The sequence below is a fragment of the Calliphora vicina genome, chromosome 5, assembly GCF_958450345.1.
Source record: "Calliphora vicina chromosome 5, idCalVici1.1, whole genome shotgun sequence".
NCBI lineage: Eukaryota > Metazoa > Arthropoda > Insecta > Diptera > Calliphoridae > Calliphora > Calliphora vicina.
Window position 1 is genome coordinate 78,920,943 of NC_088784.1, and position 26,285 is coordinate 78,947,227.

At 26.8% G+C, this 26,285-nt stretch overlaps 3 protein-coding genes across 3 annotated transcripts in view; 1 reads left to right on the forward strand and 2 right to left on the reverse strand.

Annotated features, from left to right (window-relative positions):
* stw (straw) overlaps positions 1-26,285 on the forward strand; it is a 176,798-nt gene that overhangs the window by 71,488 nt on the left and 79,025 nt on the right. The gene's annotated exons all lie outside the window — the stretch shown is intronic.
* On the reverse strand, positions 4,281-4,789 carry LOC135960599 (chymotrypsin inhibitor-like). The gene is made up of 2 exons (XM_065511922.1): positions 4,657-4,789; positions 4,281-4,581 (listed from the first exon to the last, which is right to left on the reverse strand). The coding sequence occupies exons 1-2, from the start codon at positions 4,724-4,726 to the stop codon at positions 4,412-4,414; spliced, it is 240 nt and encodes a 79-aa protein (XP_065367994.1). The 5' UTR covers positions 4,727-4,789; the 3' UTR covers positions 4,281-4,411.
* LOC135960598 (chymotrypsin inhibitor-like) lies at positions 8,716-9,262 on the reverse strand. Its single transcript, XM_065511921.1, has 2 exons — positions 9,104-9,262; positions 8,716-8,958 (listed from the first exon to the last, which is right to left on the reverse strand). The coding sequence occupies exons 1-2, from the start codon at positions 9,177-9,179 to the stop codon at positions 8,786-8,788; spliced, it is 249 nt and encodes an 82-aa protein (XP_065367993.1). The 5' UTR covers positions 9,180-9,262; the 3' UTR covers positions 8,716-8,785.

The window sequence follows — 26,285 nt, forward strand, 5'->3', positions numbered from 1 at the left end:
TTTCTGTTTACAATCAACCGCAAATCGGCATAAGTTATTACATTCGGGATGATTTGTTTTTTAGATATTTTTAAAAGTGTATAACAACATGTAAATATGTATAATAATTTTACAACTTGTTTCTAATTTATTGCTTAAACAAAATACCCTATTTAATCATTAAAATTTGTAATTTCTTACAATGAAAATCCCCTTTAAAAATTATAGAGTTCAATTTGTTGAAATTCATGAGATTTAATTATTTTCTATTTCGATTATGCCGAATCTTAATGCATCTTAGTTTGCAGTAGACATGTTAACGAGTCAGGTTCGATTCTCAATTCATAGCAGTACAAAACAACTAAATGAAAATAATCGAGCAGTGAAAACATTAACGTACGACATTGCGAAGAGTAAATTAAATGCAAATTTACAAAAATGTAATAAAAGCCGGCTCATTGATGCTTTTTGCTTTTACACGATCAGTATGATGTAAGTAAGATAAAGGCTGTTAGTGTTTCTAGTTTTGTGACACTAATCTAATAAGACTTGCTTGTCTTTTGAAAAATTTCAAAAACTAATGAAATTTTTAGCAGATTTCCTGTTAAGGACTTTTTGATCCTTGTATTTTTTTTTAATCTGCATTAGCTTTAACTTATCTTACCAAATAGTCCAAGTACAGAGCTAACCGGACTGCTTTCCTACAGGCTGTTTTATGAAAGTGTTTTCCATTTATTGGCTTTAGAAACATCATGTGAACCATTCCTTCTACCTGAACCATGGTTTCTATCAATGGACAAGTTCTCCCTATACTGTTGAATAACATTGGAATAAGTTTGACGGCAGACCTTGGATTGTTTTGCCAACTTTTTATAGGACCAATTTGGGTTTGGATGAAAATATTTATTTATTTTAGTACACACTTTTAGCTTGTCACTCATTTTAATCATATTAAGAACAAATGAACATAATTGACATTAAACATAATAACTGACATGCCTTACAAAGGTAAATTGATAAAATAAATCAAATAATACTTGGGTTAAAAGTTTTAATGAAAAACGTGTGTTAAGAATTTTTCGATCTCAGTCCTTATCTGGAAACAAACAGTTCAATAGTTGCTTCTTGGTTCTCTGGCATTGTAGTTTTTATCATCACATTTAGGACAATATGGGGAAGATTTATGCCAATTTTTACTTTATTCCTCATTAAAACTCCAATTTAACTAAACTATATATCTATGGTCTTTTCACAAAACAACTTATGTGGAATTTTCACAATTTTCAGGAGAACGCAAATAAGAATTATACAAAGCATTTTAAATTATTTAAGGACAAATAATATAAATAATTGTCGATCAATTCAACAGTTTTTAGGCTCTTCTGAAAAATTTTTAAAATTCACTTAAGTTGTTTTGTTAAAAGTCCACATTTATGTACCAAAAAACCTAAAATGCACTACTTTTCATAGCAAATCGCAAGTTGTAATAGAAATACTGTCATAACCTTTGAAGCCAAGGGAGTCCCATTTTATAATTTTCGCTCAGTAATTATAATTCTATTGTCTATTTGGTGAAAACAAATTAAGAAAATAAGAAAAATCCTTTTTTGAGGTATTCAAGGATAAAGGATATTTTCCAATTTTTGAGATTATTTTGATATAAAATATTATAGAATATTTTTAAAGATAAAAACGAATCCTTTCTAAAGACACCACGTTTACTAAAATCGAATAACGCCTTCCACATTTATTCTATACTGAACATTGCTAATTTTTCACACTAATGTCCGAGATGTACAACTTTAGAGGTATATCAAATATGAACCATATATGAAATGGTCCTGGACATAATAAAATCAAACAAGAGAAAATTTTAAAACTCGAAATATTTTGGAATTACTCAGATGTCTAAAGCAATACAATACACATAGAGCGGAAAGTAGAAAAAAACTCATACAAAAAACAAGTAAGAAATTATGGTCGGGCTTAACCGACCATATAAAACCCTACACTAAGTAAATGAGCAAAAACATTTTTCTTTTAAAAATATCAATAATTTATATTCGTGAGTGATTTTGGGAAGTGGGCCTTATATGGGAGCTATGACCAATTATGGACCGATCACCAATCAAAATTTAGTGACATGAATTTTGTATATATTAAATTTATTTGGAGCGAATTTTGTCTTTATACATTTATAAATTAAAAATTTATGACCGATAAAGTCCAATTTCGGGAGTACATTTGTATGGGGCCTAGGTGAAATAATGGACCGATTTCAGCCAGTTTCAATATTCTTGGTCCTTGGGCCAAAAAAATAATATGTACAAAATTTTATCTAAATATCTTCAAAATTGCGACGTGTACTCTGCGCACAAGGTTTACATGAACAGCAAGCCAGCCAGCCAGACGGACATCGTTTAATCGACTCAGAAAGTGATTCTAAGTCGATCGGTATACTTTAAGGTGGTTGTTAGACTAGTATTTTCGGGTGTTACAAACAGCTACACAAACGCAAACGACTCAAAATAATCACACATACGAGTGTTGTTTTTGTTTTAACATAGTTTTTTATGAATACATTTTCAGCACATAGGTTTTTGACAACTGAGTTAGGTTTTTGACAAGAGAGTTTGCGATCTATGCGTATTTATCTATGACAAAAAACTGGTACCTTTTGGAAGCAAAATTATTTAATTGCGCTAGTCTAAATAGGCAGTACAAATTGGTATAAATCTGGGCAGTACAAATTGGTATAAAATCACCTTTCCAATATCAAATAAAAATTATTTAAACATTATTTTGGAGGCATAGAGCTCTGGGAGATACTTCTCAAACAAATCAATGTTTTCCAATGTATTTTTCAGTGTTTAATATAAGATTAATTATGACAAATTTAAATTTAATTTGTTTTATAAACTTTATTAACACATTTGGGGGATTCAAACGGTCTGCTATTAGGTCGTATTGTCGTAAAATATTTTTTTAGTTTAAACAAATTCTTGTTGTGCTGCAAACAAAAAAAGTGTTATTTTATGACAAACCAATAAACATAGTTCTAAAAGTTTTATTAGTCTATAACTTTTTTGTTTGAAACCCAACAAAAATTTATTTAAACTAAAAAAATATTTTATGACATTATGACATTACGACCTAATAGGAGACAGTTTGAATCCCCCAATTATTTCTTTTTGTTATTTTAAATAAAACTTTTCATATTTTTAAACTCAACATTCCGACCGTGTTACACACTCATTTAGATTATTAAGCACAAAACCTGGTTTACACTGGCAGCCAACAATACAAGGCCATAAAGGATCATCATTGCACTTGGGTTGACAGGCCGAAACACAACTGGTGAATTCCTGATTCTTAGGACAAATTCCTATTCCCAAAAAAAACAAATTCAAACATTATTTTATTGAAAAACCCAAATCCTATTAAACTTTTAGGACACACCTTGAGCCTGTATGGCCACCATCATAACAACAACAGCAAATAACAGCAACATTTCTCTGGATTTAGCCATATTTATGAATTATTAATTTTTAAAGTAAAAATTTTGTTTTCTATGTGACAACTGTATAATCACAACTCATCTGTTGCACTGCCAATTCTATGCTTTTTATACTAAAGCCAATATTTGTTTAATTAAAACCGGCGAAGAAAATAAATATTAAATATTTATTAGTTTTGTTTACATTTTCTTTAATATATTTGTTAGTAAATATTATAATATGGATTGTGCTAATTTATTGTCTACGAGTGGAGGGGTTTAAAAAAATAAAATTGTTCCTAGCCAAAATAAACTGCTAGAACATACTCCGCGTTGCTACTACTAATTATATTCTTAATATAATTTTTTTTTAATTTAAAATCAAAAATATCAATATTTTTTTAAAACAAAAGTTGCCAAATTTATTTGTACGAAATAGGGTATCTGTGGGATATAAACAGAACTTCTCACACTACTCTACACCACTACCTACACCACCGTAGTGGAAAGGATATAATGCGTGTTTTAATTTCAATTTAATTTGTTTCACAAACTTTATTATCACATTATTCGTTTGGTTATTTTTATTGCCTACGAGTGGAGGGGTTCAAAAAAATAAAATTTGTCCTAGTCAAAATAAACTGCTAGAACATACTCCGCATTGCTACTCCTAATTATATTCTTAATATAATTTTTTTTAATTTAAAATCAAAAATATCAATATTTTGTTAAAACAAAAGTTTCCAAATTTATTTGTACGAAATAGGGTATCTGCGGGACATAAAAAAACTTCTCACACTACTCATTATACCTTACATCACCATAGTGGAGAGGATTTAATGCATGTTTTAATTTCAATTTAATTTGTTTCACAAACTTTATTATCACATTATCACTTTTCGTTATTTTTAATAAAACTTTTCATCATTTTTAAAATCAACATTCCGATGGTGTTACACACTCATTTTGATTGTTAAGCACAAAACCTGGTTTACACTGGCAGCCAATAATACACTGCAAAGTACAAGGTCTTGAAGGATCATCATTGCACTTGGGTGGACAGGCCGAACCACAACTATTGAATTCCTGATTCTTAGGACATTCTCCTATTCAAAAAAAATAAAAAATTTAAACATTATTTTATTGAAAAATCCAACTCCTATTAAGCCTTTTGAGCACACCTTGAGCCTGTATGGCCACCACCATAACAACTACAGCAAATAACAGGAACATTTGTCTGGATTTAGTCATAATTACGATTTATTAATTTTTAGAGTAAAAAATTTAGTTTTCTATATGACAACTGCACAATCACAACTAATCTGTTGCATTGCCTATTCTATAGTTTTTATACTTTAATTATTAACCGGTAAAGAAAATAAATATTAAATTTTTATTAGTTTTGTTAACATTTTGTTTAATGTATTTGTTAGTAATTATTATAATATGTATTGTGCTAATTTATTATCTACTTTCACAGGCGTATACAAGTAGAGGGGTTTAAAAAATTTTAATTTTTCCAAACCAAAATAAACTGTTAGAACCCAGAATCCTAATTCTATTCGAAATACATATTTTTGTAATTTAAAATAAAAAATTTCAATATTTTTTTAAAACAAAAGTTGCCAAATTTATCTGTACAAAATAGGGTATCTATGGGACATTTCATTTTCAATATAAGTTGTAAGTTTATGGGATTTTTTATATTTCTTCTCTTTTAAATATTTAAGTTAGCCACGTATCTGTTTACAATCAATCACAAATGGGCAGAAGTTATTACAGTCTGGATAATTTTTACAAAAGGGTATGTAACGTGAATATATTTATGATGATTACTTAGACAAGTCTGTAACTTAATAAAACAATTTTACAACTTTTTTTGTATTTATTACAATTATTAAAAAAATTATAATTTATTAGAACAAAAATCCCCTTAACAAATTAAAATAGCAATTTGTTGCTATTTGTAATGCTAAATTATTTTCTGCTGTTGCCGCCTTCATCTTAAATTGCAGTAGATATGTATATGAGTAGGTTCGATTTACAATTCACAGCATTGTGCAACAACTAATTGCAAATAATTGAACAGTGAAAATGCGAAAGACTTGGAATGAATTCGTGTGGCCTACAAAAAGTCCTATGTGTTATTTAACAACTTTTCAGGAGACCCAAAAGCCATATATATTTTCGAGTATATTCGTAATTGAATAGATGACGAACAAGCTTTTCAAATGGTGAAAATTATCTTCTAGAAAATTCAAACCCCACGTTTCAAATCACTTACATATCCCAGAAGTTCTGATGACTGTTCCCAAACTAATGATTTTATCTACCATTTTGGGTCGCCTCTAGTTGAGGTATGAATGAGCATTGCAAGCAATTATTTCAAGTAATATGCAGAAATCTGCATAGATTAGAATGATACTGTATGGTATCTGGTTCGATGTAGTCTACGCATGGCTTACTTGTTACTAAACTACCTATTTAACTAGTTATTTTAACATAAATGTATCCTAGGAGGAAGCAGATTGACTTCAATCTAAGAGATTCAATATAGAAATTTCCAATTTTCCATGGCATACATATTGGCTTTGATGGCCTCTGTGGTTTGTGGCTTATTCGCATATACCTGAGACTTAATACAACCCCACAAGTATAGGTCTAACTGGATCAAAACAGACGATTGCGGTAGCCAATTCACATCACATCTACGTGAGATGACCATGCCCTCAAATCGATCATGTAGACTGTCCAATGTGGCATGAGCTGTGTGGCACGTATCACAGTCCTGTTGAAATCACATTTCGTTGGTGTCCATAACATCCAATTCAGGTCAAAAAAAGTTGGTAATAATGGGCCTATAGCGCTCGTCGTTAACTGTGATGGTTTCAACGTCGTTCTAAAAGAAATATGGACCGATGACGCCATCAGCCATAAATACACACCAAAAAGTGCTCTGGATCTCTTGGATTGGTATCATCCCAAATTCTACAATTTTGTTTGCTGACGTACCCATTCATCCTGAAAAATTACTCATCGCAAAGGATGAATTTTTGATGAAAATTAGGATCAGAGTAGATAACCCATTTTTATAAAACACTGTTATCATTTGCATGTGCCTTTGAACGCTGTATTATGCTGAGTTGGCAAACAAACTGAAAAAATTACAACTGATTCGAATGGAATATCAAGTTTGGAAGTCCCTCTTGGAAGACCCTTTATAATGCCCTAAAAGATAGCTCATCCTATAGTATAATGGACAGTTCCTAATGATATATTTAACTAATGTTTCTAACTTTTTACTTCATTGTTTACTTACACAGAGAAAGATTCGTAATAGCAAACGAATATGTTGCCGATCAATTGATTCGGTTGTACACATCAAATTGTATGATTCCCTCAACAGAAAGTCAGTTGATAAAGAAGAATTTCGGTTGAAGGAACCAAACATTTGTTAACCCTTCTAAAGTTTTGTAGCCATAACTGTAAAATTAGGTCACTAAGGAGAATAATTTGATTGGCAACAAATTCGGTTGCTATCACGAATCTATTTCTCTGTGTAAGAGAGCTACAAATAATATGGTCCTCGAGCTTTAATTTCCTTTAATTTTAGACGTATATTTACATTCATATGAGCAGATTTGTAGCTTCTTGTTTCTTGAGAAAATACCCGTCAAAAATGATCATTACCTAGTAATGTGTTTAAATGCTTATATTTTGACACTTCACTACTTATGCAGTAGCATTTTAATTCATTATTATAATACGGCGATGTCATTGGAGGCATCACAGCAGCTTATAAATAAGTCAACTGAAACTAGTTACAAGTAATTACTTTAATAACCCATTGTCCGTAAGATCTATAAAGTTATCAGCAAATGCAGAATATTCTAATCCATATGACATTATAAATAAGTCATTAGTCGACTACTTCTAAGTAATGTAGACTGTAAGTGGTAGACATTGAAAACTATGTTATTCAGTAATTGAAAGTCATTACCTAGTTTATGCTGGGTAGTTCGTATATTTTCATGATTCCTGTTTCTCTAAATGGAGTAATAAAATTTAAAACAATTGACTTAACAGTAGTAATTTATCTCTTTTCACTAATGAGTTTAGCTCTTTTGCTATTTTATGTCTCTAAGTAATCTAGAGAGTAGTTTGTAAAATTTTGATTTTTATTACACGAAGTTTTCTATTGTACAGCCAATTGCATTTAAGTGGCCTTTGGTAATTCAAAATGTAATCTATATAGGGTCAATTGACTTCCTCCTTAATCTTATCATATCATCTTACTCGTAATCTTACTCAAAAATCTGAGACCCTGCTTTCAGTTTGTATTGTGTGCTTTAAGTACAAAGTTAATAATGTAATTAAAAATATTTTTTTATACACATAGTAATGAGAAATGTTATTTTTAGATATTTATATACTTTAAACGTGATAAATGATAAATAGTTATTTATTATTAAATACACCATTTCTAAAAATGAATTAAACCGTACATATAGCTCTAATTTAAATGTTTTATTTTTGGAAATCTACAATATTTTTCTGTTAATCATTCCATTACCCTAAGTCTCCACGTTGCAATATTTGATTGAGTCCATAAAAGTTTACAATGTGTAGACCGCAATTGCTAAATGTAGGAATCCATTGCGAAATGATTGCTATACTGATTGATTGAGCAATAATTGTTAAGCAGTAAGCTGTCAGTTCAGCTTTCATTAATGTAAAATTTCTTCTTTATATGATTCGGTGTAATTAATCATATAAAAGTTTTTCATACAACTTTTCGCGTTGAAAATTCTGTATTTGAGACGAACGTTTTCTCTATCTAAAGTAATCGCTGCCCTGTTGTTATCCCGATGTTTAAAAAAAATTGTTACGTGGAGACCTAGGGTTAATGAATTCATATTTCCATAGTACTTCAAACTTGCTGAATTCATTACTTTGAGAGTTAATTTCAAAACAAAACTTAATGAATATACAAATATTTTTGTTCAATTTGTTCAATTTGTCTAATATTTGAATTAACATAAATTGAATCATTCAAAGGTTGAATGAATTTTGTTATGAATTAATTCAACAATGAATTATATTTGAATGAATCTAAAGAATTGGTTTGGGAATAGTTATATTGAATGAATTGCTGAAATAATTCAGGAATTCTTAATTAAGATTTAAGTGAATTAAGCTCTATTTCAAAGATAAATTTTGGTTCAATATTGCCCACAACATTTTAAACTTTTCATAATAACATTTATTTTTTTTTTTAATTTCAATAACAATTCAATACAGTTCCATTAATTAACAATCTCTTGTGGCCACACATTGACCATTGGACTTTAGCATAAAGCCATCCTTGCACTGGCAGCCAACAATACATTGATAAGTACAGAATTTGGGAGCAGGTTCACCACACTTAGCAGGACAGGCAGTGCCACAGGTTTTCCATTCTTGGTTAGGGGGACACTGTTTGCCTGAAAATGAAAAACAAAATTTAAAAAAATTTCTTTATAAATTAAACTGATATGAAAACTAACTTATAAACTTTAATATTATATGTTTAAAATTTAGAATTTAATTTTTTATAACAGCTTTGAGTCCACTTCATTCCTTAATTACCTTGAGCTTGTATGGTCACCACAAAAGCCAAAACGATGGCGAATACTAAGAAAATTTGTTGAAATAATTTTGCCATTATTTTATTAAAGCAATATAATAAGTAAATTAAGTAAAGTGTTTGATTTTAAGTTTGAATAACAACTAATTTGTTTGTTATCAATACTGTGGCTTTTATACTTAGAATTTGTATTTAAATATTCATATTCAATATTATTTTTCTATACACAAATCTGTATACATTTTACGAAACCACTTTTTGTTTGTTTGTTCTATTTCTTAATACGATTCTGTGGAACTTGTTATTTGTAGATTATTATTTCACCGAAATATCATGTTTCTAATAAATAAATTCTTGATAATGTGATGATGTTCTAGGCGAAACAGTGTGAAAGAGAATAATTTATACACAAACTGTTAGATCATAGGGGGATATACATATTAAACTAAAACCTGAAACAAACAAATTATTATCTCGTGATGTTTTTCGTCTTAACCCTTAGTGGTAAAAATTTACTTTTTTATACATATTCCCCCCACCAAGTACACTTTAAGATAAATATTGAAAACTAGTTTTGAAAAAAATTGGAAAAAAATTTGGGTGAAACAAAATTTTTTTTCAAAAAATTGTTTGATGAAAAAAAATGTTGGCGAAAATAAGTGAAAAACGTGGTAGTAGTGGCTTCGTGATGATTGCTTCTTTAATTTCCAATTTTGTGCTAAAAATTCTATGCTACACTATAATTTACTTGCTCATTTTGAATCTCTCAGATGATTATTCAAAAGCTTTTAATTATACTTTAAGCGATAAGACTTTGATTGTATGTGTAAATAAGTACCTAGCTAAGATTCAATTCATACTTGATCCAACCTCAATAATTTTTAACAACTAGATCCAAATAAAATAATTGATATCCAAAAAGTTATTTTACAACAGTAATTTTGTGACTTTAAAAATAACAAGTAAGATATAATATAATCTTATATACCCTTCATCAAATTATACTTCAAAATAAAAATTTCAAATATTTTTAGGTAAACAAAAATTTTTTTTCCAAAATTCTTTTTTCATTTTTTGCAAAAAAAGGTTTTTCGAATTGTTATTTTAAATTTTTTGTTTTTTAAATTTGAAAAAAAAAAAATTTTTTTCCAAAGTAGTTTTTTTTAATTTTTTGGAGAAAAAGTTTTTTCGAATTGATATTTAAAATTTTTTTTTTTAAATTTGAAAAAAAAAATTTTTGGAGAAAAAAAAGTCGGTTTAAAATTTTTCTTTTCTGATTTTGACCCATTGTAGGTCCAACTTAATATGATCTTATATACGTCGTTGTAAAGGTCTTTGAAATTTCTATTATTAGATATCCATATTGTCTATATTAATGTCTTAGTAATTCAGATATAGGTCAAAAATCGAGTTTTACTGGTTTCTTCCTCATATCTCTGCCATTTGTGGACCGATTTTGCTGATAGGAAACTTCTCGAAAGCATGTCTGACAGAATTATTTAAGATTTGGATCCCGAAGATATCTGGGGTCTTCAAAAAATTGATTTCAACAAACAGACGGACGGACAGACTGACATGGCTTAATCGACTCCGCTATATATAAGGATCCAGAATATATAACTTTATAGGGTCAGAAAATTATATTGTGCAAATTACAAACGGAATGACAAATTTATATAAATCCATCTAAAACAGTTCGCATGAAACTCTTTAAAAAAGAGTTTTAAATAGCCGTCATTATAAAAACTCATTTGAGGAGTTATATTTTTCCCGTCAGAAAAAAAAAACAAATTTTAGGAGTTTTATTTTTTCCGTCATAAAATAAAAGTCATTTGAGGAGTTTTATTTTCTTATCTTAAGAAAAGAGTTTTAAATAGCCGTCATTATAAAAACTCATTCGAGGAGTTTTATTTTTCCGTCAGAAAAAAACTAATTTTAGGAGTTCTATTTTATTTCCGTCATAAAATAAAATTCATTTGAGGAGTTTTATTTTTCCCGTCAGAATATAAAACTCATTTTATGTGAAGCTTGCCGCTGATCAGATCATTACATTTTGTAAATCACCTTCATTGCAATTGAATAAATAAAAATAAAATCAAGTGGAATTTTAATTTATTATTGTTTGATTCCTATTATCAAATTATTGTTGTTTTTTTTTTCTTAAACAACTAAATTGCTACGAACATTGTATCAGATAGACTCAATAAAGAAAGATACTGAAAATAAACGAAAAGAGTTTTATTTTCTAAAGGGTAAAATAAAACTCCTCAAATGAGTTTTATTTTATGACGGAAAAAATAAAACTCCCCAAACGATTTTTTATTACGGGAAAAATAAAACTCTTCAAAGAATTTTAATTTGTTATTGTTTGATTCCTATTATGAAATTGTTTTTTTTTTCTTAAACAACTAAATTGCTAAAAACATTGTATCAGATAGACTCAATAAAGAAAGATACTGAAAATAAACGAAAAGAGTTTTATTTTCTAAAGGGTAAAATAAAACTCCTCAAATGAGTTTTATTTTATGACGGAAAAAATAAAACTCCCCAAACGATTTTTTATTACGGGAAAAATAAAACTCTTCAAATGAATTTTTTTTATAACGGCTATTTGAAACTCTTTTTTTTAGAGTTTCATGCGAACTTTTTTTTTACGTTGAATAATAACTGTTAACTGTGAAGTTGAGATCATTTTATCACCATAGATTCTGAAAGAGCACAACAAAACGAATCTATTGGTATATAAAAGTATAGGTCTCCGTTGACTCTAACATAGAGAGTTCTAGATTTCAAATTTTCTGGATAACCGTTATTTGTCCATTAAATAATTAAAATGGAAGGTTTAGGATTAGAAGGCGTGGCACCTCCCATACAAAGTAAATAGTTATTCTTGATTATCTTCAGAGCTATTTATATAACATTTAAAGGATTTCAACTTTGAATTTTACAGATTTTTGATAATTATTTAAACTTTTTATTTTGAATAGTTTGAAAGTAAATTTTTAATTTTACTCAAGTTCATTTATTATAATTACGCTGTGATAAATCAAAGAATACCACAGTAGAATAATATTTAGACAATTGGCTAATTGGCAAATTGTATGACGCCAATGGCGTCATACAATTTATTGTCCAGGACTTTTGTAAATATCTATTTAACATACTATTTCTTTGAATTATAATATGGGAAGCCAAATTAATGTTCTTTCATATGTTTTTTTTTGTAATTTAGAAGAAATTTCACTTCTTGATAATTGTACGTACTTTGGCTGAAAAGGGGCAGGATTAATGGGCATGGTTTATAGCTTGGAAAGTAAATAGTTATATTTCAATATCTGCAAAACTATTATAATTAAAGCTTCAAAATTTGACAGCAGTTATTTTCTTACTATTGTATTTAAATGAAGTGAAAATTGGTGGGATTATTACAGTGGGCGTGGCACCTCCCACAACAAATATATGGTTACTTTAATTGTGAGAGTTTTTAAACTTTTTGTAAATTATTTTTATGCCAGTTAAAATGAGAGGGGTGTGGGTTGGCCCCTGTCAACACAGAATATTTGGAGAAAATTTAAAAATATATATTTAAATACAATTAAAAACAACTTACTTAGGGTTTGATATAAATTTTCTCAACTTTGGAGCACTTTTTCAGTTTTTTTTTTTAAATTTTCCAAAAGGTCGCAGACAATTCCCATAGTTTGTCATATAAAATTTAAATCATAGCATTTCCAACTGTTTTTTTTTACATATTTTTATAACATTTTTAAGAAATTTGTATGAATTTTTAATAAGTTTTAACTGGTTATATTAAAAAGTTAATTTTATTGCAAAAACTTTTATAAAAATTTGCAATTTCATTATGCATATTTAGTAGTTTGCATTTTAAACGATTAAAATGAATCATTAATTAATTTAAATTATTTAAATTTAAAAGAGAAGTTTATAAAAACTTTCACTTTTTAAGCAAATGAATTACTCATCAATTTATTGCAAAGCAAGAACAAAAACCTTTAATAAAACTTTATGGCGGTTTTTTAGGATCAATAAAAACAAATCACAAAATGTTGCTAACAGTTAATAGCAACATGTTGCTAAAGCAAGTTAATAAAATAAACTTTCCTTTGTAAAGTTATTAAATAGAAAAATTATAGTTAACTGTGATATAAGTAGTGAAAAAATGTTTATAAACATTTATATGTTTGAAAACATAAATGTATATGTTTGAATAAATTTCACATTTCCGATGGTTTTTTATATGGATTTTAACATAGTTTTAACTTAACTTAAAAACTAAATTTATTAATTATTTCACTAACCATAAGGAAATTTACTGATGCCAAAACAAAGTCCCTGCTTTTAGTAGTGAAATTTTATAAACATGTTGCCAGCCACACAGTTTTTACATTTGTAAGGACAATTTAAAAAGAATAGCCAAAATAAATAGTTTGTTGCTTTGTTTTTTATGTTTTATAAAACTTTTTTTTAATATTATGTATCTCACGTAACTCTTAAAGTATCCAAAACAAAAGCAACATGTTGCTTAGTACAATAATAACAATATTTATCATTATTTCATCGTTCTTCTACTTTTCATAGTTCTTAATTACAAAAACTTGTTTAATTTATACAAATTAACAGAAATTTGAAATTTTATTTATAATGCTTTAAAAAATTATGTTGCAGCAACATGTTGACAAGTCTTAAGATTCTTTATTTTCCATCTAGAATAGTATTTTAGCTCATAATTTTTAATTATTTAAATATTTTTGTTTTTGGCAACAGTGTTCTAAAACTCATTTAACTATGAGCATGAGAACTGAGATTTAATGCTATTTTTACTGCTTTTTTCAGTTCATTAAAATATTAATTTTGTTTGCATTTAATTATTTAAAATAAAAATTTCAAACAAAATTGTGGCAAATAAAAACAACACCTTTATTAACATGATGGAAATTTATGGTATTTTTTTAACACTTTATATTTTTTTTTTGTTTGTTTGTTAAACAAACATACAATTACGGCTAATATTTGTTGAATAATGACAAGTTTAACAAGTTTTATTTAGTTAATTTATTTAAATATTAGTATGTGCAACTAAATTTAAAAAAAAAAAACGAAATAATAAATAAAATTTATTCTCGTACACACACAAATTAGATTTAATTAATTCCTAAAATTTGTTTGGGTAATTCCCTGATGTCTGGTTGCTAGATATTGCTAGACTAGACTTATTATTGCAACGTTTTTTTTAAATGTAGTAGTGTAATTATTCTGATTAAACAATAACAAAAATAAAACAATTTGATTAAACAGATGTTGTCAGTACATTTAATCACCGCTACTGTTTGTGTTATCAGCTTAAAATAAGTCAATTCAAATGAATTTGTTTTAAGGTTCAAATGAACTTTATTGTAATTAGGTTAGATTAAAGAATTTGTTTGTTTTATATATTGTATTTGACAAAATTTCAAGGTCTTTCATTTAACATAGTGGGAACGTTAGAAAAACAACTTATGTTAATGAATATACAATAGAACGTTTAAATTAGAGATTGAAATTGTACAAAACTAAGAGTATCAAGAGGTAAATATTTAAAAAATAGCTTGAACTGTATTAGTATTTTAAACATGATCAGCTTTGTTTTAGAACAAGTTATGTACTCTCTCAACATGTTGCTGCCGTTAAATTCATGTTTTTTCAAACATATACCCACTATAATTGTATATTTTAGTGTTTTAGTTTGTTTTTTTGAAAAAATCTTAGATTCTGGTAATATTTATTTCAAAAAATACTTTAGCAACATGTTGCTTATCATTAAATTGCAATATTTTTCAAAAATATCAAATCATGTATATATAATTGTATATTTTTTTGATTTACCTAAAGAAATGCGAAACTATAGAAGGCCATATTAATAGATTTACTAAAAACCTGCCACAATATGTAACTAAACACTAAAATCTAGCAACATGTTGCTAAAGCATAGAACCCATTTCCCATGAAAATTTGTATCAAAATCCATAAAAGAAATAATATGGTTTTGTCCAGATATTTTTCCATCAAACTTAGTGCTTTGGGATTCATCTTAAAATGACTTAAACATGTTGCCAGCAACATAGTTTTCACATTGATTTCAATTGTACTAACAATTTAGATTTGTGTGGAATTTTGACAAACAAAACATAAAGAGAGTAATAAAATTGCTTTTTCATGTTTTTTAAACAATGTTGATAAGCATTTTTCGACAATAATCAATACATTGAAAAAAGGACTACCATAACAACATGTGACTAAACACGAACATATAGCAACATGTTGCTATAGTATTTCCAATGAAAATTTATATCAAAATCATTAAAAAAAATAATATGGGTTTGTCCAGACATTTTTTAAACATTTAAACATAAAAAATTCATTCAAAAGATATTATTCAAACAATATGTGACTAAACACGAACATCTAGCAACATGTTGCAACAGCATAGAATCATATTCGATTTTCCATACAAACAAATTTCAGACAAACAAAACACAAAGAGAGTAATAAAATAGCTTTTTCATGTTTTTTAAACAATGTTGATAAGCATTTTTCGACGATAATCAATACATTTGAAAAAAATACTACCATAACAACATGTGACTAAACACTAACATGTTGCTACAGTATTTTTCCCATGAAAACTTATGTCAAAATCATTAAAAAAATAATATGGGTTTGTCCAGACATTTTTTAAACACATTTCATCAAAGTTAGTGCTTTGTTTTTCATCTTAAAATATCTTAAACATGTTGCCAGCAACATGGATTTCATGTTGATTTTAATTCTACTAACAATTTAGATTTGTGTGGAATTTTGGCAAAGAAAACATAAAAAGAGTATTAAAATAAACATTTTAAACATTTAAACATAAAAATTCATTCAAAAAATATTCATGACTATTCCTGTTTTCACTTTCACCATTCACCCTATTTTTGAAAGCATAATTACAACAATATGAAATAAAATTTCGAAAATTATATAACTAATCTTAAAAAAATCACGTGTAAACATTTATAATTAGAAGTGCAGAGAAAATTAGATACTATTGTTGTAAATATGCTTCCAAAAATAAAATGAATGATGAAAGTGAGAACAGGAATAACCCTGATTATTCAAACAAGATGTGACTAAACACGAACATCTAGCAACATGTTTCAACAGCATAGAATCTTATTCGATTTCACTTACAAACAAATTTCAGAGCCAGAATATGCGGCCAGACATGAAACTGTAATATTCCATCATGCCAACCCACGGCAACATGTTGCAAGACCTGTTAAAAAGTATTTAGAATGAAGTGATTGGAAAGTTTAGCATAACTCGCTTTTTAGTCCAGACCGTGTCACGTCCGACTACTATTTGTTTCGATCGATGCAGAAAGTTCTCTCTGGGATACGCTTTACTTTGGAACAGAGTATCCGATATTGGCTTGATTCATTCTTGGCCTCAAAAGATGAGCAGTTCTTTTGGCTCAGAATCCATATGTTTCCAGAAAGATGGGAAAAGGTCATAGCTAACAATGGCCAATACTTTGAATAAATTTATATTGTGCAAATGTTTTATAATAAAAGCAAAAAATATGAACAAATCTCGCATTAGTTTAGGTTAAGATTTTAATACTTAATGTAAATTTCTAAAAAGAAAGATTCAATAAAGAAAAAAAGATATAAAAAAAAAATCGCTTTACTAGTCATACACCCAATATTTTTCTTAAAAGGGAAGGAATTTTAAGTTAAGTTGTTAACACTCTGCAGGAGGTTTTCAGCTTCAGAAAAGTTTTTGGGAATTTCGTTATATGATACTTAGAAATTTAGTTTTAATAATAAAATTTATTAAATGATCAACTTTTGATATTAACATTTCAATTTGAATTCCATTGAAATGTAACTGAACATTGTTTTTTATTGAGTTTATCGTTATTTTTATTTTTTATCAATTTTCACATGTTGCTTAAAAAATTAGAATTGTTGCTAAACATTTTTTCGCCACTTCGTACAGAGAGAGGCGTAAGTACTATGTTTTTCATCGTGAAATGTTGCTAGCTACATTGTTTTCATACAAATTAAAATTGTAGCAACAATTTATAACAACTTATACGGATATGAATCAGCTGGTTTCATTTGATTCATATCTGTATTAATCTCTGAAATTTATATTTGTGTGGATATTTGAGAATTAATTTTTAGAAATTAAAAAAGTTTTCATTTCATGTTTTGTTTCTAAACATTTTTTCACAACTTCGTACAGAGTACGTGATGTAGTTTGTACTGTTGCCAGCAACATTGATTGCTTGTACTTGATTTTATGTTGCGAATAAATGTTTATCCAGCAACATTGATTGCTTGTACTTGATTTTATGTTGCGAATAAATGTTTATCAACATTACTCACAATTTTGTGAGACATATGTGAAAATTTAACATCAATTCTTTTAATTTTTGTATTGAGACTGTCAAATAAATGTTCTCACTAAAATCAACCAAATACTTTAAGCTTTAAGATTAGAAAGAACTATTTGTATTATAAATAAGAATTTTTCTAAAAAAAAACACAAAAAGCTATTGTCGGTATTAAGCAACAAACATTAGCAATTTCAAACTTTAGAATAAAAATCTATAATTTTATTGACAGTTTTTGAAATTTAGTACAGCAACATTGTTGCATGAAATAAATCTGAAATTCAATTTGCAAAAAATAATTAAAAAACCAGCAAGAAAAAATCCAAAATAAATTAAAAAAAAACAAAAGTTAGAAAAACTCTAAAATACTTTCAATAAGTTATAATGAATTCATTTAAAGCCTTTATTAAAGACACAAATAAAAAAAAAACATGTTAACAAACTACTTAAAAATTTGGCTTAGATTTTGTGGTTTGTAACTAATTCTTCAACAAAAAAAAAAGAATTGAAAGATCTTAATCAATTTGTTAGATTTGAGTTGGCGATAAAAAATAAAAAACCGCAATATTTTGTATTATAAATAAATAAATTACAACAATATTAATGTATTTATTCTTAAGGTGGCACTTAACATGATCAACAACAGGGGTATTGAAAATATTGTATGGCATATTTGTGGCAATTAGCGTGAGAAACTTTTAACAATATGAATCTTTCAAACCTAGACAACCGTTTAGTTAACAATTTAATATGTTATGAAGGTCAATTGAAACTTAATATTGCAAAATTTAATATAAAATATAGGAGAACATGATGTAAATATAAATAGGGAAGTTGTGGTGATTACATGTCATGTTTTTAAACACTTGTAAAATTTTATTAATTATGGAAATTGCTTAGAATTATGTTGAATTTTATAAATATTTTAAAATGTAAAAAGAAATTTGAATAAATTAACATTTCCTTTATTAAGCTGGGTATTCTGTTCAAAGTCTTGAACAAATGTTTAAAAAAAAGGCAATTGCTGTGAAATTTATTGAAATTATTATTCGGTTTTTCATCTTGAAATATTGCTAGCAACATGGGTTTTAAACAAACTTAAATTTTTAATAAATTTCACAGCAATTTCATGGATTCTGACATATTTTTTCACATAAAATCGAAATAGAATATCGAACTTAAAAAAAATGCTGTTTTAAATTCAAAATTTTATTTAAACTACTTTGTAATAAACCATTTGTTGTATAACATTTTACTAATTTCTAAATTTTTCTATTACTCTTTGCAGGTAATTTCCACAACCATTAAACTAGACCACCTTGTTGGTTTTTTTAAAACTCCTAGCCAGTGACATGAAACCAAAAATGGAAATTTACTTGAAAATAAAAGCCATACCGCTGCCAATTGACAAGAGAATGCCGCAGACAAGTCTAAAGTTTATATGTCATTGAGCTAAAATGCCACCAAAAATTACAAAATAACTTCAATTAAGTTTGGAAAATCGAAACGAATTTATTTAATTTAAAAAAAAATTTTATTTTATTTTTATTTTTGTTGCTCCAGCTAACCGAACAACATCAATCAATTAAACTGAAAAAACTACACGGTAGCAATTAATAAACATAAAACTCTAATAAGAGCTAAATATGAATGAATTAAATTGATACATGTATACCGCCTTAAAGATAAATACAGGCAATAAACCTACATTTAGATAGATTTAGTTAGATGTTGGTATGAAATGTATCTATGAGGCACACACAGTTTAAAATTGTTTATAACTAATGACACGTTTTGGCAGCCAACTTTAAATTTATATGGGTAAAAACTAAAACATTATAGCTGTTAATTAATTAAAAGGGAATGTATAATTAATTGAAATTATTATGACAGTCATTTGTTTCTTTGGTTTTTTGGAGTGACTAGACAGTTAAGTTGTTAACACTCTGCAGGAGGTTTTCAGCTTCAGCAATGTTTTTGGAATTTCGTTATGTGTTACTTAGTAATTTAGTTTTAATAATAGAATAGTTATAATTTGTTAAATGATCAATTTTCCAATTTGAATTTCATTGAAATGTAGCTAAACATTGTTGCTAAACATTAACCACAAATGTTTAACAACAAAAACGTAAACATTTGATGATATAAAACAATTAAGCAACAACATTTATCACTGAGCTTAGGGTAGAACTAGAGGAGCAACTGAGAGTAAGCTGAGAGGAAAAATAACACCAGACAACAAAATCGAACAAATTTTAAATGCAATTTTGATGAATTGTACTCCAGTAGAACAAATATGGACCAAATTTTAAATTCTATGAACATAAAAATTTTTAAGTAAAATTGTAAAATTTTTTAGACGTTTCTCCACATAATTAATGATAACTCAACAAGAGTTAGTCGGATGTTATTCAAATAAACATTTAATCCGTTTTAGTCGCCTCAATAGTTTCGGACAAATTAAAGCAAAAAATATATTTTTTATGTGAAAATAAAAAAAAATTCGTTTTAAAAAATTCACGAAAAATCGAAAGCGGAATAAAATGTTCAGATTTATTGCTTTATCGCAAAGCCACATGAAATAGGAAAAAATGAGATATCGACAATAAAAATCCATGGATTTTTTTTCGAATTTATTCTCAATTAAGTGAATTCGCTAACTTTCACAAAATTTTAGTTTTTTGTTTAATATACATGAAATTGAGTAGTTAATGTTCTTCTTACGATTGATTAAATTCTGAAAATATTTCTACATGCCATGCACAAATTTTCAGTAGATTCGGAGTTATAATAACAAATTGAAATAAAAAATATTTTTTTTAAGGGAAAATAAAAAAAATGTTGTTTTAAAAAATTCATAAAAAATCGAAGATGGCAAAAATAGTTCAGATTTATTACTTTATCTTAAAGCTACATGTAATGGGAATAAAATGAAATGTTGAGCATATAAATCGCTGGATCATTTTCTAATGTATTCACAATTAAGTGAATTCGCTCATTTTCACAAAATTTTAGTTTTTTGTTTGATATACATGAAGTTGCGTAGTTAATGTTCTTCTTACTATTGATTGTATTTTGAAAATAATTTCTCCGTGACATGCACAAACTTTCATATATATATTGCGTTTCAATCGGCTCAGTAGTTTCGGAGTTATAATAACAAATTGAAATAAAAAATATTTTTTTTAAGGGAAAATAATTTTTTTTTTTTGTTTTAAAAAATTATGAAAAATAGAAAACGTCAGCAGTTGTCCAGATTTATTACTTTTTCATAAAGCCACTTGTAATAGGAACAAAATGAGATATTTGTGATAAATATGGATTGATTCTTTTTGATTTTATTCACAATTAAGTGAATTCTCTCATTTTCACAAAATTTTAGTTTTTTTGTTTGATATACATACATGAAGTTGAGTAGTTCATGTTCTTCTTACGATTGATTGAATTTTTGAAAATATTTTCCCCATGCTGTGTACAAATTTTTATATATATATATTGCGTTTTAATCGGCTTAGTAGTTTTGGAGTTATAATAACAAATTGAAGAAAAAAATATATTTTTTACGTGAAAATAGCCAATTTGTTTCTTTTAAAAAATTCATGAAAAATCGAAAATGGCAAAAATTGTTCAGATTTATTCCTTTATCTTAAAGCCACATGTAATGGAAATAAAATAAGATATCGATCATAAAAATACATTGATTCTTTTCGAATTTATTCACAATCAAGTGAATTCGCTCATTTTCACATAATTTTTGTTTTTTGTGTGATATACATAAAATTGAGTAGTTAATGTTCTTCTTTCCATAGATTTAATTTTGGAAACATTTTCTCCATGCCATGCACAAATTTTCATTTATATATTGCGTTTCATTCGGATCAGTAGTTTCGGAGTTATAATAACAAATTGAAATGAAAAATATTTTTTTCAGGGAAAATAAAAAAAAAATTTTGTTTTAAAAAAATCATGAAAAATCGAAAACGGCAGAAATTGTTCAGATTTATTACTTTTTCGTAAAGCCACATGAAATACGAAAAAAATAAAATACCGAACATAAACATCCATGGGTCATTTTCGAATTTATTCACAATTAAGTGAATTCGCTTATTTTCACAAAAATATTTTTTTTGTTTGATATACTTAAAATTGAGTAGTTAAGTAGTAGTCTTTCGATTGATTGAATTTTTAACACATTTACCACATGTTATGTACAAATTTTCATATATATATTAAGTTTCAATCGGCTCAATAGTTTCGGAGTTATAATAACAAATTGAAGCAAAAAATATATTTTTTACTTGAAAATAACCATTTTTTTTGTTTTCAAAAAATCATAAAAAATCGAAAGTGGAAAAAAATTTTTAGATTTATTACTTTATTACAAAGCCACTTGTAATAGCAACAAAATGATCATATCGATCATAAATATGGATTGATTATTTTCGAATTTATTGACAATTAAGTGAATTCGCTCATTTTCACAAAATTTTAGTTTTTTGTTTGATATACATAAAATTGAGTAGTTAATGTTCATCTTTTGATTAATTGAATTTTGAAAATATTTTCGCCATGCCATGTACAAATTTTCACATATATATTAAGTTTCAATCGGCTCAATAGTTTCGGAGTTATAATAACAAATTGTAACAAAAAATAATTTTTTTAAGGGAAAATAAAAAAATATTGTTTTAAAAAAATCATGAAAAATCGAAAACAGCTGAAATTATTCAGATATGTTACTTTATTGTAAAGCCATTTGTAATAGACACAAAATGAGATATCGGTGATAAATTTGGATTGATTCTTTTCAAATCTATTGACAATTAAGTGAATTCGCTCATTTTCACAAAATTTTAGCTTTTTGTTAGATATACATAAAATTGAGTAATTAATTGATACAAATTTTCACATCGAATTTACAATTTTAACAAATTCCAAGGTTTTTGCTTTTTTTAAATTAAACCATATCCTTATTCATAAAACTCCCAGCTGTGCGATGCCAGGGAAACCTTGAAAACATTAAGTTGCTACTATTTCTGATGTATTGCATTCAAAACACAAGAATGCATTAAACCATGACAACTGTGCACTAGATATTGTAGTTATATCTTGGAACTCAAATCTCCTCTGCGTTAGATAACATGACAATGACGGCGGTATAAACACAGCAATTCTTGGCAAATTTTAATTGTTTCAAATCAGATTAAACTTAAAAAAATGTTGCCTTAAGCATCATTTTAAAAAGCAATCATTCTCTTTGCTGCTGCTGCTGCTGTAGCTGTTGTTTAGCAGCTACCATATTAGTAAAATATTGTATTTAAACTGCTAATAAAAAAGATTATTATGATTTAATTTGAAAGATTATAATTTATTTGAAAAGTAATTTGTGTATAAAAGATTTAGAACACACCTAGTGGATGTTAAATCAAAGACACGAAAGATAAATTTAAAGATTTATGATTTGTCATACAATGAGAAATAAAACCATGGGGTTTTTTTCAAAAAAAAAAAAAAAACAAATTATTAATTGTGATTGGTATTGAGTTTTATTGTTATTAATTTGTATACTATTTATTTATTTGTTTGAAATATTTCAAAAGTAATTAGCAAGTTTAAAAAGTTGGTCAGTTGTTTTGTTATTTTTTATTCTTTTGGTTTATTGTATAATTATATGGCCATTTCATTATATATAATTAATTTTATATATATAAATCGGTATTTAAATTTCAAACTAAATGTTTTTGTTTAACTGTTCGCGGTTAATTATAAAGAAGAGAATGTTATTAAATGATGTAGGAATTAGATATGACACACCTCATTGAAATATTCACTGAATATGTCATTATTAATATTAAGTTATTAACATTTGGTAGCTGTAAGGTGGCTGGCAACATGTTGCTGATTAATTTGATAATCAAGGGTTTGTCAAAACCTTTATTTAAATATCAAACACTAAATGAAGCGTTAAAATTTTAAAGATTTGTTATAGTTTAGCAAAATGTAATTAAGGAAAGTCAGTAAAAATGGATTTTACATTATTTAGCAACATGTTGCAATGAAACATAATCCTTAAAGCTTGCGTATTTGCAACATGTTGATGTAAAAATGTTGGTAGCAATGAATCAACCACAATTCATTACATAAAAGATAGAGCAACTTTGCAACTGAAATATGTCATAATTTTTAATTGAAAATAACAAAGCAAATTTTGCCTGATCTTGCGTAATTGCAACATGTTGATATAAAATGTTGCTAGCAATGAATCAATCACAATTCATTACATAAAAGATAGAGCAACTTTCCAACCAAAATGTGTCATCATTTTTAATTGAAAATAACAAGACAAATTTTGCATTTGCAATTCTGCCACATCATTTGCATTAAGCTCTGAATAATATTGTTGTATTAATAACAAAGTAACATGTTGCCTGAAATGTATATATAGTACTGCTAAGATTTATGGGAAATTCAATATTAAAATCAAAACCATATAAAGCAGTAATTAAATATAATTAGCTCACAAATTTCCCATGGAAAAAAATACACACAACTTTTTAAAAAACTAATCCCTTTAAACAATAATTGAATATGATTTTTAAAAAAATCTAATAATTACAACCTTAAACCAAAAATTAAAATAACCAACAACCAAATTCAAAGCTAATATTAATCAAGTTTTCTTTTTTTTTTGCTAAACAACCTTTAAGATACAGCACACAAATGCTACGCTTGACTAAACTAAAAGAAACTCTTAGAAAATCATTGAGTTTTCCCAACAAATTACTTGTTTTAAGGCAAATATTGTTTAATAAATTTTATTAACATCTTTTTGGCAAAAATGTCTAGAAGCTACTAAACGTCTGTGAATGTCTTAAAGCTGTCAGCATAGACACCACTGGATGTTGTATAAATATTTGAAATAATTATTTAGCTTCAAATCAAAAAAGTAATTTTCTTGCCAATGAAGGAATTTCATTGGCAACATTGTTTTTATTTTTATGGCTTTTGACAGACTTCGACAGATGTACTTTTATGTCTATGACAAGGTTGTATTCATTAATAGATTATTTTGTTAGAGAAAAAATAAAAGCATGAAAATATTTATGATAATAATGATCATTGATAAATGCTGAGAAATAAGTTTCCAAATATAAAATATTAAAAACATAACGTTTAAAGTTGATGGAAAATGCCTGTGAGTGGAAAAAATTCAATTTTGTGAAAATGAGCGAATTCACTTAATTGCGCATAAATTCGAAAGGAATCTATCAATTTGTATGACCAATATCTCATTTTGTTCCTATTATATGTGGCTTTACGATAAAGTAACAAAATTGAAAAATTTCAGCAGCTTTCGATTTTTTAAAACAAAAAAATTTGCTATTTTCACATAAAAAATATATTTTTTTCTTTTATATGTTATTATAACTCCGAAACTACTGAGCCGATTAAAACACAATATATACGTAAAAATTTGTACATAGCATGGGAAAACGGTTTTCAAAATTCAATCAATCGAAAGAATTACATTAACTACTCAATTTTATGTATATCAAAAGAAAAACTAAAATTTTGTGAAAATGAGCGAATTCACTTAATTTTGAATAAATTCGAACAGAATCAATCGATATTTATGATCGATATCTCTTTTTATTTCTATTACATGTGGCTTTGCGATAAAGAAATAAATCTGAAAAATTTTTGCAGCTTTCGATTTTTCATGATTTTTTCAAACAAAAAAAATAGCTATTTTCACGTGAAAAATATATTTTTTTTATTCAATTTGTTATTATAACTCCGAAAATAATAAGCCGATTGAAACAAAATATATAAGTGAAAATTTTTACATAGCATAAGGAAAATGTTTTCATAATTCAGTCAATCGAAAGAAGATCATTAACTACTCAATTTTGTGTATATAAAACAAAAAACTAAAATTTTGTGAAAATGAGCGAATTCACTTAATTGTGAATAAATTCCAAACCAATCAATGGATATTTATGACCGATATCTCATTTTATTTCTATTACATGTGGCTTTGCGACAAAGTAATAAATCTGAAAAATTTCTGCCGTTTTCGATTTTTCATGATTTTTTTAAAACAAAAAAATTTGCTATTTTCCCTTAAAAAAATATATTTTTTTCTTTAATTTGTTATTATAACTCCGAAACTACTGAGCCGATTGAAACACAATATATACGTGAAAATTTATACATAGCATGAGAAAACGGTTTTCAAAATTCAATCAATCGAAAGAAGAACCTAAACCACTCAATTTGATGTATATAAAACAAAAAACTAAAATTTTGTGAAAATGAGCGAATTCACTTAATTGTGAATAAATTCAAAAGGAATCTATCAATTTTTATGACCAATATCGTATTTTGATCCTATTATATGTGGCTTTGCAGTAAAGTAATAAATCTAAACAATTTCAGCCGTTTCCGATTTTTCATGATTTTTTTAAAACAAAAAAAATTTCTATTTTCACATAAAAAATATATTTTTTGCATCAATTTGTTATTATAACTCTGAAACTACTGAGCCGATTGAAACGTAATATATAGACGGCTTAAAGGTTATGTAAATCTTAACTTTTCTAAATTTATTTTATTAATATCGGACTAACCCTTTTTTAATTATCATTAATTATGTGGAGAAACCTCTAAAAAAATTATAATTTTAATTAAATATTTAAAAAAAGCCTCTCCATAGAATTTAAAATTTGGACCATATTTGTACT

What these genes read in the sequence shown, in the direction of transcription:
- LOC135960599 (XM_065511922.1), bottom strand. Translation starts at nt 4,726, where the DNA reads ATGACTAAATCCAGACAAATGTTCCTGTTATTTGCTGTAGTTGTTATG. An exon ending in GGTGGCCATACAGGCTCAAG is followed by an intron (nt 4,582 to 4,656) that starts GTGTGCTCAAAA and finishes TTTTTTGAATAG; the next exon opens with GAGAATGTCCTAAGAATCAG.
- LOC135960598 (XM_065511921.1), bottom strand. Translation starts at nt 9,179, where the DNA reads ATGGCAAAATTATTTCAACAAATTTTCTTAGTATTCGCCATCGTTTTG. An exon ending in GGTGACCATACAAGCTCAAG is followed by an intron (nt 8,959 to 9,103) that starts GTAATTAAGGAA and finishes TTTCATTTTCAG; the next exon opens with GCAAACAGTGTCCCCCTAAC.